The sequence below is a fragment of the Pan troglodytes genome, chromosome 11 (genome assembly GCF_028858775.2).
Source record: "Pan troglodytes isolate AG18354 chromosome 11, NHGRI_mPanTro3-v2.0_pri, whole genome shotgun sequence".
NCBI lineage: Eukaryota > Metazoa > Chordata > Mammalia > Primates > Hominidae > Pan > Pan troglodytes.
In genome coordinates, this window is record NC_072409.2 from 68499762 (window position 1) to 68519356 (window position 19595).

The following is a 19595-nucleotide window of genomic DNA, read 5'->3' on the forward strand; positions in this document are numbered from 1 at the left end:
AACCCACAAGTAAGGACTAGGCATGCACAACACATTAATTCTGAGATGGATACACTGTAATTTGAGTAGCAATTCATAGGTAGACTCCAGGGGTTTAGAAACATCCTCCCACCCGCTGCAGAAGAATCTGTTCTCATAACAAGCATGGCCTAGAGTAGAAAGCCCTACAAAAAATACGTTTCTCAAAGGACAGAGCTAGTGATTTTCATGAAAATATACTTTGAATCAGGATTTCCCTAAAGAAATATTGATGAAGTCCTATAATTTCCTCCATTAAAATGCCACTCTTTACCAAGATGTATTGGATAAGGAAACACAAACTGTTTCTCTGAAAATGATAAAGCAATATACAGGTATTTTCTCCCATATAAGATGAGAAAATGCATGGGACTCATTACTACAAGAAGTGGTATGTGCCCAAAATTTGTAATCGTTTCTAACGTGATCTGGATAACATCTTAGATGGTAACCCATGGCAAAACAGGAGAAGGTAGAATGTTCAGAGGACACCCATTCGTTAGCTCTGAAAGACAGCAAGAACCTTCCACCTCCAGACTCCATGTCAGAGCCAAACTTGACTCCAATAGGAGATAGTGCTTGCCAATTCATTAATTCTTGGACCATTAGGAAGTAATTGATAAATAAAAATATAAAGGTTCATTTCAAGTACCTTTTGTTTCTGCACTACTGAGTTTTTCTCTCAAATTATTAAAAATTATTCAAATTAACCAAAACATATGCAGCTTCATTTTTAATGTCAGTCATAATTAGAGACTTTAGGAACCTTTAGGCCAGGTGCGGTGGCTCAAGCCTATAATCCCAACACTTTGGGAGGCCGAGATGGGTGGATCACCTGAGGTCAGGAGTTTGAGACGAGCCTGACCAACATGGTGAAACCCCGTCTCTACTGAAAACACAAAAAATTAGCCAGGCATGGTGGCAGGCGCCTGTAATCCCAGCTACTTGGGAGGCTGAGGAAGGAGAATCACTTGAACCTGGGAGGCAGAGGGTGCAGTGAGCTGAGATCGCGCCACTGCACTCCAGCCTGGGTGACAGAGTGAGACTCCGTCTCAAAAAAAAAAAAAAAAAAAGAAAGAAAAGAGACTTTAGGAACCTTTAAAAATCCTAGGGAAAAAGTCTGCTCTTAGGCTTGGATGTAATGGCCCAGAACATGAAAAAGACACAAGAGAATACATCCAATTGACAGGTGCCTTTTCTCAGCTAAAAGGTGTTATTTCTACATTACATGCCTCCACTTTGCATGAATCTACCTGGCAAGTTGCTTATTTATTTATTGCCGTGGGAAACTGAGAGCCATTTTACTATAGGAGATGCAAGCCAAGCAAAAGCAGATTTCCTGAGCAAGGATGTCTCAAGAGACATCTCATAACACATCAAAGGATTAGCAGAGTTCTCAAAACAGTAATAGATGCATTTCTATCACCTGAAACAGCTGACAGAAAAAAAAACATGGAGGAAACATGTTGCAAATTTTCTTTATACTCTGTCAAGGGTTTTTCTCGGGACACAGCTTCATGAGAGTTCTATGCTCACCTATTTAACCACCTCTGGGAACAAAAGGACAGGAATGAGTACATGCAACACAAACTACTCCCATTCCACCAAGGCGTCTACACTTACTTGCTCATCTCCCAACCCACCATCTGGGTGAGGAAGGGCACAGTGGATGTGACAATGAGGATGAAAACACGTGGTAGGATGGTGGAGGCAGCCAGAAGAGACAGCATTGGTCTGGCTCTTCCTGATTGAGAACATCAATCCAAGGCATCAGGCACCTCTCCTTTGCTCTTCTCTCCTTCTCTCCAGAGCCCAGCAAAGACACAACGGCGCTACCCCTATTGGCAACAACACCCTCTGCCCTTCCAAGCCCCACGGGACTCCCTATTACTCTACTTTACCCTATGTCTGTTCTTTTCCCTGGCACTCATTCAACTGCAAATGTGAGGTCAAGGTAAGGAAGCCCAACGCTGATAAGTTGATGAGGAGAAGGCCCTGGGCCAGGAGTAAAGTGGGCCTAGGAATGCCAACTGCCTGCCTGGCACCTCCAGTGGAATTAAGCTTTTCTTACATTTCTCCAGAACTAGCATGAGAGTCCAGCTGCTCTTTCTTTGGTCACAGAGTCTTTGTCCAGAATGCAAACGAGGAACACAGGAAGCTGCTTTTTTTTTTTTTTTTTTCTTTTTGAGACAAGGTCTCACTCTGTTACCCAAGCTGGAGTGCAGTGGCACGATCACAACTCACTGCAGCCCTGACCACCCAGGCTCCTAAGTAACTGGGACCACAGGCATGGGCACCCACGCCCAGCTAATTTTTGTATTTTTGGTAGAGACCAGGTCTCACCATGTTGCCCAGGCTGGTCTCGAACTCTTGGGCTCAAGCAATCTGCCTGCCTTGGCTTCCCAAAATGCTGGGATTACACGCGTGAACCACTACACCTGGCAAAGCTGATTTCTTAAGGTTTCTCTGATCATGGTCATACCAACTGAGAATGGCTCAGAGGCCATAGCATTAGATATATTTTAAGGCAAAAAATTATAAAAATATTTTACTTCTTTGTATGCATGCTATAGATGTTTCTACCATTATCTGTTTTTCTGGTTTTAATGAAAGCCCCAAGAAAATAAAGGCACAGTGATGGAAAAAGAAATGAACACACAAAATCCATCCAATGTTTAATTCTAAATCTTTCCTGGAAAGCCCTAGAAAAGAGACCTGCTAGCTCCAAATATAAAGCAGCCCCCTCGATGTGCCCTGCTGGGCATTCCCAGTGCTCAGGCTCATTGGCCAGCCAGCTGTCACTGAAAATGGCAGAGATGGGCTTGGGCAACAAGATTATTTGCAGGCAAAGGGAAAGCAATGTTGTGTTTGGCTTCAGTCACACATACACTAAAGAGAAGCAACGCTTAAAGCCCAATGAAGAAAAAACAAACAAAAAGAAGTAGTAAGTCAAAGGAAGCTGCTTGAGGATACGGAAGAAAAGACCCAGTCCTGAGCCGAGCAGCGCTGGAACACTGCGTCTCTCGGGCTCCACCTCTGTGCCTCCCAGGATATCGCCCTTCCTGCAGGAAGCAAGAGACCCATGCTGATATGACAGGAGGTTTCTGATACCATTTCTTGTGAAGACATTGCAAACTATCAGCAGCATGCCAGGCGGCACCAGGGGAGCTCTGGACAGACTTGCTAAGGCTTCATTCACAGGCCCCCCTCAAAGTGCTCCCCACTGCAGGGCACTCAGAGTTATTACAGAGGTCAAAGAGAAGAGCCAGGCCAGCCCGAAGGAGCCCACCAGACCTGGCAATGCCTCCTAGTAGAGCCCATCACTGCTGGAGACGGCAGCAAGCTTAGACCCCTCATCCAGGGGTGAGTTTGGGCAGAAAGTGGCCGAGACGCCAAAGCTGCAAAGGGGAAGGAGAAAAAAATTCAAAGTTCAAATGGTCCTTAGAGATCATCTGGTGCAATCTCCTCATTCTACAGGTTTTTATAGAAAAAGCAAATGATCAAAATACCCTGAGGTTAGTTATGTGGGAAAAAAAGATTCAGTAAGCAGGGCAGGAATACTTCACCCCACTTTCAGTCACAGATTTTAGAAAAGACATATGTAACGAATCCAAAATGCACAGCCATAAAAGGTGCTTATTTAGCCAAAAATAAAAAATAAAAAACTTTCACAAAATTAGTCTGCCATTGTTTTTAAATTATTACATGTCTTACCAATGCTCAAAAATATATCACAAGAGTTACAGAGACAAGAGAGTTAAACCTGGCAAACTTTTAAAGGCAAACTGAACAAAAATTAAAGTCATCTTGTATTATTAGAACAAGTCACAGGAAATGGGTCATCTCTCTAGGACAAGAGGAAAATTGCATTTGCCATCTGCAGAAAGAACGCATACTATAATGAAGGAGCTCTGCAAAGCACAGGTCCTAAATATCAATTCACATGGCAAGAAAATACCAAAACAAACCCTCCACAAAAATGTACTCAGGCTGATTGGGTATAACAAAAGTAAAGGCCACTGCTATTGCCATCACCCTTAACTATCTGTATGGAAATACAATCAGAAAAAGATGTTAAGGCTTGCAAGTCACTGAGAAGAGGGTTTTCAAATCATTAAGTGAGGAAGATGCCTACACATGCCTACAGCACCTTCTCCCCTTCCAGCATACGCACTGCATCCGATTCTGAAACCCACTGGTCCGTGATAGATTATCCAGCACTGGCTCACTAACTCTCTGCTGGTAATCATGAACCAATCTCAAGTCCCTGCCCTCTGGAAAAGGAAGGAGGATTTTACATTGTGTTCAGTAACAATTTATTTTTGCTTTACGGACCAGAGTAAGTATTGCAAAAGAAAGTTAATCATCGCCTAAACACACACTCACAAATTCCTTCCTTTGAATATATTAAAGCACCCAACTTCCCCTCTCACCAGCTCACAGCCACATGATGTCTCACAGAAGCACCAACTTGGAAGTTCTCTAAATCGTAAGGAAATGTGCAAGTCAGAGAATCTGAGGAACCTCTTTAGCATCTGTTTAAGAAAGATGTGATGAGGAATTAAATGGGTGGGTGGTATTCACATGAAAGGGATGGGTAGGGGGGCTACAGAAATCACTGGTAGACTGAAAAGTGACTGGGTAAATCACAGAAGCATTCCTCTTTAGAAGCAACTAGATGCCTGCAGTTACCAGTAAATACATGGTGGTAGAAGATCTCACCAATCACCCTGTTACCCCTACAATAAAAGAAAATGTAGAAAAGAAACAATAAAAATGAAAAAAATTTTTCAACATAAAAAAGAAACAAAAAAATTCTATTTCTATTTTTTAGCAAGTGATGCTGATTAAAAAAAAAAAATTCTTGGAAAGCACAATTAATTCATGATTTTAGTTTTCCAAAGGGAAAAAAAATGAGGCTATCTCCTAGAAATATATGTAACTATGTGTCTAAACATCACTGTTCACTTCCGGTAACAGAGCCAAAAAGTCTGGCTAGATCTCTTTTTCTTTAATTTGTGGGTCAATTATGTGTGTGTATATACACACACACATATTGTATGTGTGTGTATATACACACACACATATTGTATGTGTGTGTATATACACACACACATATTGTATGTGTGTGTATATACACACACACATATTGTATATGTGTGTGTGTATATACACACACATATTGTATATGTGTGTGTGTATATACACACACACACTATAATGGCATTAGTAACATTTTCGTTCCCAACTGCACCACAATCCACTACTTGAAAACAACTATTTTATTTCTAAAGCAGACATATTGTTCACAATCCATGATTAATCCTGTAATAAAGGTGCACAGATTGTCAAATTTCAAAGAACTTGTGTGTGTAACAGCTTTCCATTGGAACAGCTGGATCAATTGCTATTGGCTTTTAACTGGAAACAATATGAGAATGTTCAACCGAAACGTTGTCCCAAGAGAACAAATGAGAGGAAGGCAAGAAGGCAAAAACTGTTCCATCTTTAAAACGGAATTCCTTTCACTGTGCGCCCGGTGGCCCACAAAACAGCAAAGAGGAGTGGAAAATGGAGAACATATGGATGATGCCTATTAGAAGAAAGCAGGGAATTTAAATTCACTTCTTCCGATTACCCTCCATTCTTTTTGGAATCCAGCTTTCCACACACATCCCTAGTTACTGATAATAGAATCATCGGGAATTGCGATAAAGACACAAGAGCAAGGATCTTTGCCTTCACGGAACTTCCAATCCACTTAGAAACACAAGGTAAAATCATCCACATTCCCCAGTCCTGTGATCCCCAGGAAGCTCCTACAATGGCCTTCAGATTATTTTGTCTCTTTCTGTGTATGAAAACCCAATAGAAAAGCCAAAGCCAGGAAGGATAAAGTCAGAAGGGCATGTCAGTACGAGGACATCAGCTACAATACAAGAACTGTGCAAAGTGCTTAGTCTTTCCTGTCGGCAAATAAGACATAAGGAGCATCTCACACAGCACATTATTTGGCACATAGGAGGTGCTCATATTTGTTCATTTGACTAGCATTCTGCATGAAACTGTTCCTTCTTAAGTTATGCCTGGTAAAAAAAAAAAAATTAGAGGAAATATTTTTTAATAACTGACAAGTATATGTTGAAAAAATGGATTTGAGATATCTTCATAATTTGATTTTTAAATAATACTAATTTTGTTCTTTAAAATTAACCATAAAGGCTTTTAACAAAATATTCTGCACTGATTATGGCTATGTATAAAGGTTAACAACAGAGCTGTATAGTTAATCCAATTTGGGATTCTCGGCACTGCAACATGGACATTTATTTTTGTTTGTAAAGCCCAAATTCATGACCACCTAGGATGTGTTAACTCATTTCATCAGTATGCCTAGGTCCTTTTTACTACATGTTAGATGAGAAATCAGACAGATTTTTACATATCGGTAATGTAACAAATCAAAGGTGATTGTTGAACAACTTCCTATAATTTTATTTTTTACATATCGGTAATGTAACAAATCAAAGGTGATTGTTGAACAACTTCCTATAATTTTATCAGTAACAGCTATTCACACAAAATAGTGTTTGGGTCTGAGAGCAGCTCTTTCTTTAATGTTACTCCATTCGGCAGAACAAGAGTAAACGTTCACGGTTTACTGTAGTCAGTTATTGCCACAGATTTAATTACCAACAATCGCACATTTTACCTTCTATTGCTATTTCACACTTCACTAGGATTAAGTCTGCAGAGATCTTAACATAACTTAAAAGGCATTACAAAAGTTTTCCTTTGAAAAATGTGACTGCCTCCCGTTCCAACCAGGAAATTTGACTTTTAAATTTGTTGCTTCACAAACTTGTATTTTCCTCAACCCAATACAGAGGAAACAGATTCCCTCCACCTTCTCAGGGAGAAACCAATCCTAACCTCCTTATAAAATGGCTTCTGTCTCTTCCAAGATGTACCCTTTGAGCTCCCTATTTTCCCTCTACAACATCCAATCAACATTTCTATTAATATTAACAGAATATTAGTAGAATAACTCCCCTTAAAGAAAAATTAATATGAATGCTGGAATCAAAACCTTCCTTAGAGAATCTTGTTAATTTCTTTTCAAGTGTAAGTGTGCCTGGATCATAAAGAAAAATCTGTTCCTTTTTTCTGCTAAGTTTAGCATAGCACGCAGCCTCACAACTGCAAAGGCTGTTTCAGGTCCTAAAAAATTCATGGGTAATAAAAATCGTAACTGTTTTTAATAGGCACTTCTGAAAACTGAACATAAGCCATTTCTCCTAAAGTAGAGCTGAGATGGTTTTCTTTTTTAATGAAAAAGATTCTATCAAATTTATTTATATTAAAATGGCTACTAAATTAGTCTTCTGGTTCTCCTTTCTAAACTTACTTTAGAATATGTGAATAGATAAACCTGCAATATTTTCACTGTTCAGCAGGGTTTTAATTTGTGTCAGATTTGCCATATGAAGAAATAGCATATAGGGGTAAGGATGGGACATTATATGGAGATCCAGACGATGAATCTACGTAGTTCAATGCAAAAATCTTACTCCGAAGGCTTTGTTATACAGTCAGAGCCACAGTTTTGATTTTTATGAGGGATGTTCCCACTCTGTTCTTCTGATATAAACTATAAGTACTTTGTTTCAACAACAACAAAAAACGGAACTGTATCCAAATAAATCCTGACATTCAGAAACATATTCAACACTTGGAAGCTAAAAGAGTAGCAAAAAATAAAACCTGTTGGTCCTTAAAGCAGTCTCATAAACACCATATTTTGCTATTTTTAGGGAGCTGCTGTTATTGAGGTTACTTAGACCAAGGCTTTCACTCAATGGTTCTGAGTCACCATCCTAGACGGCACTGACCTCTAGGTTAATTCAGGCAATCAACATACCCACTCCAGTGAACCCTACTGAGGAGCAGTGGGAAGCGTGCTCTTTTCCAGATGTGTAGAAATTAACTTCCCATACAGCTTAAATTGGCTACAGCACTTCCAGCCTTCCAAGCCCCTTCTTGGTCTAAAACTGTATAGCTTTCAGTACAAATGCATATCCTTCATATTAAAAATGTTCTAACTGCAATTCCTGAAATTCTGTATTTAATTATGGTGGTTTTCCTCACGTTATTGTATAAGTCAATCACAAACACCCATTTAGTCATCACCTGTGCTCTACAGAGTATTAAAAATTCACTGAGCCCTGTACCATGGAGAAAAATGTATGGTAAAAAGATGAGAGGGTTAAACTAGCCTCTACACAATAAAAAGTAATAAAAATATAGAATGGTTTTTCTTTTCTTTAAACTTTCATACTTTAAGCATGACTGTTACCATTCTCAAACACATCCAGTATAGAACTGTAATACACTGGTTCAATGTGTGATGCAACATCTTACATTAACACTTCCTATCCTGAAATGCATTTATAATCAGTTGGCTCAAAGAGTTACACACAATTTTTTTAAGATCCTGATTTTATCTGCCACAGATAAAAACATCATATATTCCTATGTTTCTATACATTTATTCATTATTGTCTGGTCTAATTTCCAGCAGGAGGGTAATAAATAAATTCATTTACTCAGCCAATATTTATTGAGAGCATTCTACGAGTTAGATACTGTGCTTGAAGCTGGGATTTAATAGTGAGCAAAACAGACACAACCCCTACTCTCATATGTTTGCAGTGTACAACAGGAAGAAAATCTGTGCTCATATATAAAATTCAGTTCTGAAGACCAAGACCATTTAAGGTCTTCCATTTAAGACTGGCCTGTCGCGACCAGCCTGACTAACATGTTGAAACCCCAGCTCTACTAAATGCAAAAAAAATAGCCGGGCGTGGTGGTGCATGCCTGTAATCCAAGCTACCTGGGAGGCTGAGACAGGAGAATCGCTTGTACCTAGGAGGCGGAGGTTGCAGTGAAGTGAGGTCGCACCATTGCACTCCAGCTTGGGCAACAAGAGCAAAACTCCATCTCAAAAAAAAAAAAAAAGACTGGCCTAAACTTTGCCTGTTTCAACAGCGATAATTCAATCAATTAAAGGGGTTTACTAAATCTTCCTATTTGATAATTAAGATCTAAAGAGTAAAAGACTTCAAAAACGTGTAAAATAAGAACAGGTTAACAGGAAAAAAATGTTTCTTCTAGGAACTGAAAAAAATTTCAGGATAACTATATGTAACATGAAGCAGGCATTCAAGGCCACTTGTATTACACAGACTTACAAATTATATTAAATGAGGTTATCTATGTACCACCAACAGAAATATTTAGTGAATATTCATGAAAATTAATCAATTAAAGAAAATATGTGCTTTATACCTACAAAATATATAAAAACATTAACCAAGTTAAAATGAAGTATGCTCTTGTATATCTACATAGAATACAAAGAGTAAGTTTTGAGTGTCAAACTTTAAATGAATTCAAAGAATGAATAAGTTAAAAGACAACAAGAAAATAATTCAAAATTTAATGTAATATTCTTATAGTGGTAGATTTCAGGGTTCACGTTTCTAAAGTTAAAATAAAAATATATAATATATAAGCATACGGAATAAATTTGGAAGACTGGCATAGTTGCCGAATATAAATCAAAATAGCCCAAATTTTACTGTCATACTTTCATCTAGTCAGGTACCCACTAATTGTCTTTTTAAATGTCTCCATATTATTAATATACAAAAGTAAATAATTACATGAGCAAATGCAAGGGTACCCACTTTTATCCCTGTCAAACAAATCCTCTTCCATTAAAATGGTATCAAGCCTTGAACTAAAATTTACTTTGAAAACAATTTTACATTGATTTTCATTTCAAAATACTTATTCCTCCATAAACTAGTTAAAAATATTAGTAGATCTTTAAACTATGAATGGATACATCTTATAATCTCCTCTAGATAGGTTTGTTTAAATGATAGAAGGAACCAGAACATTCAGTGTACTCATCAAAGCAGCAAATCAGGAATTCCTCAAATGAAATCCCTCCCTAATATCTTCCTTGTTGAAATCAACCGTCCTGGATTCAAAAACTCCTGAAATCACACTCATACACATACACGCACGCACAAATCCACATTTAGCGTATATTACTACAGAAATAGTGTAAGTATTGTAGTATTCATGTTGCAAAAGCAATATACCAAGAACATGAAGCAGTAGCAATTCTTGCATGATGTTCCGCTAATAAGAGGAAAAAAAAGTTCTCCACACTACCACCACTTTAGCAGTAAAATTGGTTTACACTTTTTCTCAGAAAATTATCTCCAAGTTCATTTTTAAAAGCACAGTGTTATTTAAATACACAGTATGGAATTAAGCATCCATGTAAGTGTATTTCCCTTAGACATTCAAACCTAGGCCCACTGAGAAACTCCCTGGGCTTTAACTCTTAGCTGCTGGGAAACTCAGAGCTGTCACTTTTCAGGCAAATAGGGTTGGCTGGAGAGACCTCAACTGCCCAGTTCACAATTAAACAGAAACAAAGACTGTCAACAGGGCAATGAAATAAAAAAAAAAAACACAATTCTTAAAACAAGTCTCTCTAAAATACGTGCGTTTCCCCTTAATTATACACTTAAAACACTCTATGTATTTCTTTTGTTCTTTATTTTCTTCTCAACCTTGAGAACTCAGAAAACATTCAACTGCCTGTTTTCAGCCATTAGAAGTAGCTCAAAATGAGAATTAAAAAAAAAAAATCTTTACTTTCCAATTGCAGTTTGCCTCCTCCCTGGCTTCATTCCCCTAAGCCCAACTCTTTCATCTAGTGCTTTGCCTTCTGCTCTTTATAAACATGTGCACATTTATCTAATTGAGTTTCAAAATGAAGACATAAAGAAAGCATGTCATGTGAATTAACTATTAGTAACTATGTGTGTGATCAGTATATTTTGTTCCTGCTTGTAAATGATCCAGTACATAAGCAGTTCATTCCCAAAGGCAATTGGTTCCTTGAGCCAGCAAATGGAATGCTCAAGATAAGAAAGAAAATGCATGCTTCTCACAAACACCAACTAACAGTACAATATTCTTTTCTTACAGAAATGTTTGAGAAACACATTTATTATACATGCAAATACCCAGAACACAAGTGCAGACATTTTTCAGGCCTGTTACTGCAAAGCTGTTTGCTCTTCCTGCCACAATAGCTCAGGGTTCTGTCACTGTGGCTTGTATATGAACCCTGATCGCTTGATTCTGAACATCCTCCCAGAGATAATCATCAATAAATTTCTATTTGAGAAATGGCATTTTCTTGCTAACTTAGTGTTGAAGCAGAATTTTTTTTTTCAAGACTAGAGGGAAATTTTTCCTGTATGCTTCCCGTTTTTCCTTCTAGCCCAGATTCCAAAGATATTAAAATGCTATCTGTGTTAAACAAAAGGTTTCTATTGCCAAGAGAGTAACTGAGAGACTGCACTGGTTTTCGGTAGTAACTATTGTGAATTGAGGCCTACATCTAGGTTGCCTCATTAAACAAAAGATACCGGTCGCTGTCAACAACCACACAGCACAACGCTCCCCTACCCTCATCTTTATCTAGAAGGAATGGTGCAGACGAGAATAACGCCTGTCACCATCCACTGGCCAAGAAACTCTTCTAGGCTCCCTCCTTTCGATGGTCTGGTGGCTAGAGAACAGCACTTGTGTGACACATTTGGGCTTGCCCTCCCGCCTCGCCCCCAGTACACAGACCCTTTCCTTGGAGGGCCAACCACTTGGCTACCTCACCATGAGTGCTCCGGGAATCCAGCTGCGAGTCTGCCCACCGTTCCCCCATTCCCTCCTGACCCCATAGGGCACTGATAATGGATGCACACCGGCCACTCCACCGCAGGCCATCCCCCAACGTGCCCCGGCTCCGCTCGCCACCCGCTGGGCCACACACACGGCTCCCCACGCCACCACCCCATGGGGTGCCGCGGCCACGACACTGGAAGTTCAACCCCTCTGCCCACCTTTCCACCCCCGCGCCTCTGGTCGGAGTGATCTGCCATTTAGCAGATGCACAGCAGATAAAGCACAGCCCTCAGGGACACGAAAAGGAACAAGCCAAGGCACCGGGCAGGGCAGCCCCGACCCCTGTGCTGCGTGTGTTGTCGTTGTGTGTGTGTGTGTCTGTGTGTCTGTGTGTAACGTGCCCGCGCGGGTGAAGGCAGTGGCCGGGGGCGCGCCCGGGAGGGTAGGGGCGAACCGCGGGCGCCGGGGGGCGGGGGCGCCGAAGGCAGCTGCCCCGCAGGGCCAAGGATGGTGGGCTGGGGGCGCAGAGGCCCGGCGGGGCCCCGGACGGTACTCACCGAGCAGCAGCAGCTTGAGCTCCCGGCGGGCGTCCCGCTTGTCCCTGCGGAGCTGCCGCTCGATCTCGTCGTTGATCCGCCGGGCTTCCTTGGCCTCCTCGCTCAGGCAGCACGCCATGATGGACTCCAGAGTCATTCTTCCAAAGTGCCTCCGCTGCAGCCCCGCCGGCACCCCCTGCTCACAGCGCGCACACACACCCTCCCGCCCTCGCTCCCCCGAGGCAGCGGTGGCCGCCGAGCCCCCGCCGCCCGGGCGCGCGTCCGGGACGAGCTCCGGGAACCGCCGCGGGGGCGGCGGCCAGGGCCGGGGCCACCAGGTGGGCCGGGGGCGCGGTGGGAGCGGATGGTCTGGGCCGACGGGAGAAGAGAGGCGGGCGCGGGAGGCGGGCGCTGGCTCGGGGGGCGCGTGAGAGAAGGCCGCCGCGCCCGGCCTCGCTCAGACGCCCGCGCCTCCTTCCCCGGGAACAGGCGGCCCGCCTCGCCCCCCGAGCCGCCGCCGCCACCGCCGCCTGCGAGGCTCCCCTACGCCGTGCGCCTGGCGGCGAGAGCTCATCCACCGGGGTGTCCCCGCAGCGAGCGGCCGCCGACGGCTCCCCGCGCCCGGCGCGCCCGCTCCTCGCCGCCGCCTGACACGGCTCTCGGGCGCCCTCGGCCCTGTCCGCGCCCACCGCCCGGCTCGCGCGCAGACCCGGTTCCCGTCCCGCCCGGCAACCGCGCGCTCCTCCGCCTCCGCCTCCGCCCCCGCCCCCGCCAGACGCCCACCCCCTGCCCCGATTGCCAGGCGCGGAGCGGCTGCTCAGTGCGCGCCCTCCCCCTCGCCACACACACACATTTTCTTCTTTCTCTGAACTGGAGCACAGATCCGGGAGGGAGGAGGCGGCGGCGAAAGGAGGAGGGGGAAGAGGCGGAGGGGACGGGCGCGGGAGGAGGGAGCCGGGAGGCGGTGCCGCCCGGCCCCTCCTGGAAGGCTTTCCTGGGCTCGCGGCCGCCGCGGCGCGCCTCCCAGTGCGGCTCTCGCCTCGCCCGCGCGGCTCCCGGGCTGGGCCGGCCCCCGCGGGCTCTGCGGACGCCTACTGCTCCCGCACCCTCGGCAGAGTCCGCGGGCGCAGCAGTCACGGCCGCCCCCGGCCGAAGTCGGGGCCGGACCCGGCCGCCGACGCGCAGCCCGAGCCGGCGGCCGCCGTTGCGTGCCAGGGCCGCAGCCGACCTGCGGCTGCCGTCCGGCCGGGCGTGGTGAGACAGGAATATGGCGGCCTCTGCCTGCCTCAGCCCACCGGCCCGGGAGCGCGGCCGCGGCCCCTGCTGAAGTCGCGGGAGGCGGCCCCGCGGAGCCCCGCACGCGCTCCCTGCGGCGCCGGCGCTGGCGTCCGCCGCTCCCGGGCTGTGCCTGTCTGCTCCACGGGGTCGCTCCTCAGACGTTTGTGTGTTTCCCGTTCCTATTTCTAAAACGCCATTCGGTTAGAAACTCTCACGTCACCTCTGACACCGGTGCAGTCTTAGAAAATAAGCTCCTCTATACTATGTGGGGCTACTGGGGAAGGGAAGGAATTGGCACCGGTGCCCAGAGGTGTAGGGGGAGATTCACAGGCGAAGCTGTTCGCAAAGTAACGTGAGATAGAAATCTAAATCCTGAGCAGAGAAAGGAAGCTGCCCAAGTTTCCAAGAGCCTCCCGATAGGTTCCAACTTTTCATGCCTTTGTTTTTTTGGTGGTTGTTGGTTGTTTTTGTTTTTTTAAGTTGTTTTTGTTTTTGTTTTACAAGTTCTCTTGTTTCTGACAAGGCACACGATGTTTAGCCGCCGAGTAATCGAATTTACTCTTCTAGACTGAGATTGAATTATGGATGACTTATGGGAAAATGTAAAATAATGTGGAATAAAAGGAAAGGAAAGAATGAAATAAAAGAGAAACTAAGGCGGCCCCAGCAAAACGGCATTCTAGTTTTTTTGATTTGCAATATGTGATTGAGGCAGTAAACTGTCGTATGCACATTTCATTGTGATCGTCTACTGATAAATAGCACACGAAAATAATCTTGTTTAATCAGGCCCAGGAGATGAAACTCATATTGCTTCCTGCCTTAAAGGAACCTGAGGTCTTCAAAGAAAATTGTCTTTTATGAAGAGAACCGCTTTTTCACGTTTCATGTGTTCTCTGAAGTGTCCCTGGTGCAACCTGCTGATCCAGAGTGTAAGGTACGGTCATGACTCTGCTTTTGCTACAGATCAAGAACTCATATAGAGTTCTTAGACAACAGGTGTGTAACTTCCTTCTTTCTTTCATTTGCCATTACTCCACCGTTTCACACACATACACTCTAAACCACGATTTAAATCAAGCAAGTCAAGATATAAATGTATATTTTAGGTTCTCTGTTTAAAACCTAGAAAATAATTAAATTTCACCTTGCCCTGGAGAGCAGAGAGGGCAAACCTCAGCCCTTTTATGTGAATGCCTACAGAGAACAGCTAGACTTGCTATGAAATTAAAATTTAAAATCAAGTGACTAAAGAAATTAAAGATTGAAATTCAGTATGCAAAAATAGAAAGTGGCTTCAGGAGAAAAAATTTTAAGTTTGCATCCTCCGAATATATGTATGTATATGAGCTTTGGAGAGACACAGAACACTGGAAAACCAAATGACAGAAAGCTTGAAGTCTCTGGTTACCTACCCAGGGATCCTCTGAGACTTTTAAAAATGTCTTTTAAAATGAGCCATCAGGCTATCAGGTAATATGTTTTGACTGAATTGTCCTATTATTTGATGAATTCATCTGTTTCAGCGGGCTATAGATACAGTCAGAGTCTGTTCTGTCCCCCCTGTATCCCCCCAACATCATGAACACTCCCTGGCAACTTAGATACTTAAATGGATGCAATGAATCAATAGGAGAATGTTTCAAGTATTGGGGAGAAATCAGGCAGTAAGAAAAACCAACACTCTACAGTGATAAAGCCATATATGGGTGTCAAGAAGGAAACAGGAAAAGAAATTCCAAGTCTGAGCCCAGATCTATCCAAAAACCTTTTCATATTATCTGGAGAGCATTTGCCAAGCAAATATTCCTAGAGACTAAGTCAAACAAATAGAACCCATGCAGAAACAACTGATAGTTGACCATGTTCTACAAGCACATACTCTAAAACATGCAACTAAACAGGGATTATGTTACAAAATCCCAGTTCATTCAGTCAACAAGCATTTATTCATTGCCTACTATGTGTAAATAACAGGTGAAGGTGCAGGATAAGAGAGATACTAAAATGAATAAAATACAGTCCTTACCCTCCATAGGCTTATAGTCTTATAATGAGGCTCTAAGCAGCTATAATAAAAGACTAAAATCAATTTGTATAAAATTTGGGGTGGAAGTAACAACATAAAGGTATAAAAAGGAAGGGGAGAACTGGAAAAGATATGGCAGGAAAAGGGGCATTGACATGCATGTTAAAGAATGAAAAGGTTTTCAATAAATAGGTACCTACATCACCTCAAAGTAAATCAGCAATTCCAAGTCACCCCACACAGAGAGTAAGATGATAAACCATTTTGAGAATTCAAGGACAATTACTAATGAGCTGAAAAGCAAATTGCAATACCCAAGGAAAATTGAACTTCAGAGAAAAATAGGAAGACTGTCACCTTTTCTATGGTATCCTGAGATGGATCTCCAACCCCACAATCATATCACCCTGTCCTTTGGGGACTGGAAAAGAAAAACAGTAAAAGGCATAGTTTAGTCTTAAGAAGTGGTTCTGCAGTCAAAGAATGAAAAGGCCATGCTCTTCTAAAAGGATCTCCTGGGGAAGGAAAGGCCCATAGAGGTCATCAGACACAGGCAATATACAGTACCTCTCTTATTCCCAGTCACTTAGCATGGCTGCTTCATATGCACCATACTACTGTCATTCTCTGTGTTCTCTTTCTCTCTACCCCCTCCCCCTGTGAATTAGGAGCTTCTTGAGAGCAGGGACCATGTTTTTCATAACTGTTTTCAAGGCACCAGAAAGACAGCCTAGCCTAGAACAGCTACTCAGTAAATAATGAATAAACAAAAGAATGCTACCACCTACATCATCAACAAACACACACTTACAGACTGCCTGTCCCAGGCAGTGTATTATGCCAGATGCCTGAGGCATACAAAGCCCTTAAAGGCTTCATAATCTATTTGGTGAGACAGGCCATGTGTTTCAAAGAATAAACAATACAAAATGAGAAACACTCGTTGCTAACATACAGTATGGAAAACGGATTGCTAACAAAGTTCAAGAGAAGCTGAACTTCCCTAAGCTGCCATTCAAATTAACCCAGAGTATGAGGAAGCACACGCTGGTCACCCAGAAGACCTTTTAGAAATCAGCCTGAAGAGCATCGCAGATCCTACAAGAGCTGGGAAAGTGATGTCTGGCCAAGTAATAAAGTGGACTTGCTCGTGGGGAAGAAAAAGAAGCCGACCCAGTGAGACGCTGAGAGCTGCAAATGGCGCCACCTACAGGAACATTCTTATAACAGCAGAAAAACTGAGATTCTTAATTGGAACTGTCCTGTTGAAAGAAGAGCAGGGCCAACATGTTGAAGATGAAAAACTAGGCACGAAGCACATCTTCTAAAAGAGAAAATACCCACATTACAAATCATATAGCAGATATTCTAGAATCTAAACGAAGCGTAGTACCTCAGTGACATCTTTCCTTTACCAAGCTCAAAAAACGTACCCGGGTAATACTCTGATTCCAATCAAATGTGTCTACCTTGTGCTTATCCAGGGTTAGCAATATCAAGGGAAGTACTGTACTTTACAGTTTGAAGGCCACCAAAGTCCCGGTAGACTGGAAGACTCTAAAAGGCTTGTCAGATGGGAGCTCATTTAAAGCTGAGTAGAATAGTGTTTCAGTCAGAGAAGCTAATGTTTGATGAATGAATAAGCAAATGAACCCATTACGTTCATTTCCTTTTGATGATTTCTCATGTAAAGCTCAATAAGGCTGAGATTTTTGTCTGTTTTGTTCACTCCTGAATCCAGCACCTAGAACAATGCCAGGAGTATAATAGATGCTTAATAAACATTTGTTAAATGAATGAAAATTAGATCTTCCAGTGAAAGAAGCCACATGTTGACCACATGACAGTCTCTCTCTCTCTCTCTTTTTTTTTTTCCTTAGCCAGATTGTGTGCACCAAAGCTTGGCTCCCTCTGTAAAATGTTCTTCCACCCTGTGCTTCAAAATCTTGCCTCCAATGCGTTCACCAAGGAAAATTAGCCATCACTAGAGTATTCAGAAAGTTGGGAAGCAGTATTTTTGTTCAAAACCCAGATGGAAGCCTATATTAATTCCACCTAAATCAACTTTATAGGAGAGTTGATATTCCTATTACCAATTCATTTCAGACCACATGCAGGTTATACATTGAAGATCTTGACAAGACATATAGTCAGAGTTGTTAATTGCTCATTGTGTGATAAGTTAATGAAACACAGCACTTGCTGATGGAAAACACGTAAGTAATTAAAGTGCCCGTTCTGCCTTCTCAATGATTGAAATGGTCTTCATATGAATTTTTTCAATTTGTTATCCTTGTAAATTTTTCAACCTCCCATTCTGAATTTTATCAAGATGTTAAAAAAGGTAATCGCTTTTAACTTTAAGATAAATATGAAATATCCTCTCCTAACCACAAATTTAGATATTAAAGTGTTCTTTATTGCCTTATTTTTTCTCTTGTCCTTTTCTATCTCTTAGGCCTACCAAAATCAATTTGAGCCACAAAATTTCCAAATACTTCTTCCAAACTTGTTGATGTTTTCCAGCTTTCCATTCTTATACAAATTCCTAAGCATCGGATTTGAGATGAGTGCATTGGACAATATGGAATAGGGCCTGGAAGAAGATGAGATGAGTGAGGATTTTTTTTTTTTTTTTTTGGCTTAGGCTTTGTCTGTTATGGCACAGAACTGTTAGTGATCTTGTCTCTATTTAAAATGCTGGACTGGGCATGGTGGCTCACGCCTGTAATGCGAGCATGTTGGGAGGCTGAGGTGGGTGGATCACGTGAGCCTAAGAGTTCAAGACCAGCCTGGGCAACGTAGTGAAACCCCGTCTCTACAGAAAATTTAAAAATTAGCCAGGTGTAGTGGCACATGTCTGTAGTCCCAGCTACTCTGGAGCCTGAGGCAGTAGGATTGCTTGAGCCTAGGAAGCAGGGATTGCAGAGAGACGAGATCGTGCCTCCAGCCTGGGCAGGTAGAGACCCTGTCTCAAAAAAATAAATAAATAAAATGTTGATTATTTGTTCATCACGGGGTTTTTGCATTAATATAGATTTTTAAAGTATTGCATTAAAATATTACCTATCCTGATTACTGAGATTTTTGATGCCACTTAAATTTTGCACCCAAGGCAAATACCTCACCCAGTCCCAGCTCTGGTATAGAAGTCATGCATGAATAGGCCTACAAACTGGAGAACTTCTCACTCTAGGGAAGGAATGAGCAGTGGGGGATTATTTATTCTTTACAGCTTAAAAATATATATTATTGCTGCCTGTGGAACTAGAGCAAAAGAACTGGGTTGAAAAGCCATTGGTTGTCCAAATGAAAGCAGTAGAAGTTTCCACAGTCTCTCTAACACTCAAAAGAAAATGATGAGAAAAATATAGAAAGCATTACATTTAGGCTCACTATTTGGCTTACATTAAGAAGCAAAGATCTTAGACTAAAGAGACGTCAGAGGCTATGTGATTTGGGAATTTTTTTAATCTGGCAATCATTTATTAAAAATAAAGCCTACTGAAAAGCCAGTCTATAAAAGGGTAAAGGTGACATGGAATCCCCATGTCTTTCCTCTTTCCTCTTCTCTGAGGCCATTTTCAAAACCTCTGCACTAATCCGGCTGCCACAGAGGATCACACTTAGAGGGTCTATAAATTGATATAGGCCATGCAGCCAAGAAGTGGCAGAGGCTAGGTGTGGTGGCTCACACTGTAATCTCAGCACTTTGGGAGGCTGAGGTGGGAGGATCCCTTGAGCCCAGGAGTTTGAGATCAGCCTGGGAAACATAGACCTCATCCCTACAAAAAAAAAAAAAAAAAAAAATTAAATCAGCCAGGCATGGCAGCGTGTGCCTATAGTCCCAACTCCCCAGGAGGCTGAGGGGAGAGGATTGCTTGAACTTGAGAGATCAAGGCTGCAGGGAGCTGAGATCACACCACCACACTCCAGCCTGGATGACAGAGTGAGACCTT

General features: G+C 42.6%; 1 protein-coding gene across 1 annotated transcript in view; it reads right to left on the reverse strand.

Moving 5' to 3' along the window:
- GNAQ (G protein subunit alpha q) overlaps nucleotides 1–13062 on the reverse strand; it is a 312313-nt gene extending 299251 nt beyond the window's left edge. The window contains exon 1 of the mRNA XM_016960988.3: nucleotides 12351–13062. Coding sequence (XP_016816477.1) covers nucleotides 12351–12486 — 136 coding nt within the window. The 5' untranslated portion in view covers nucleotides 12487–13062. The remainder of the gene's footprint in view (nucleotides 1–12350) is intronic.
- Nucleotides 13063–19595: the final 6533 nt, after the last annotated feature.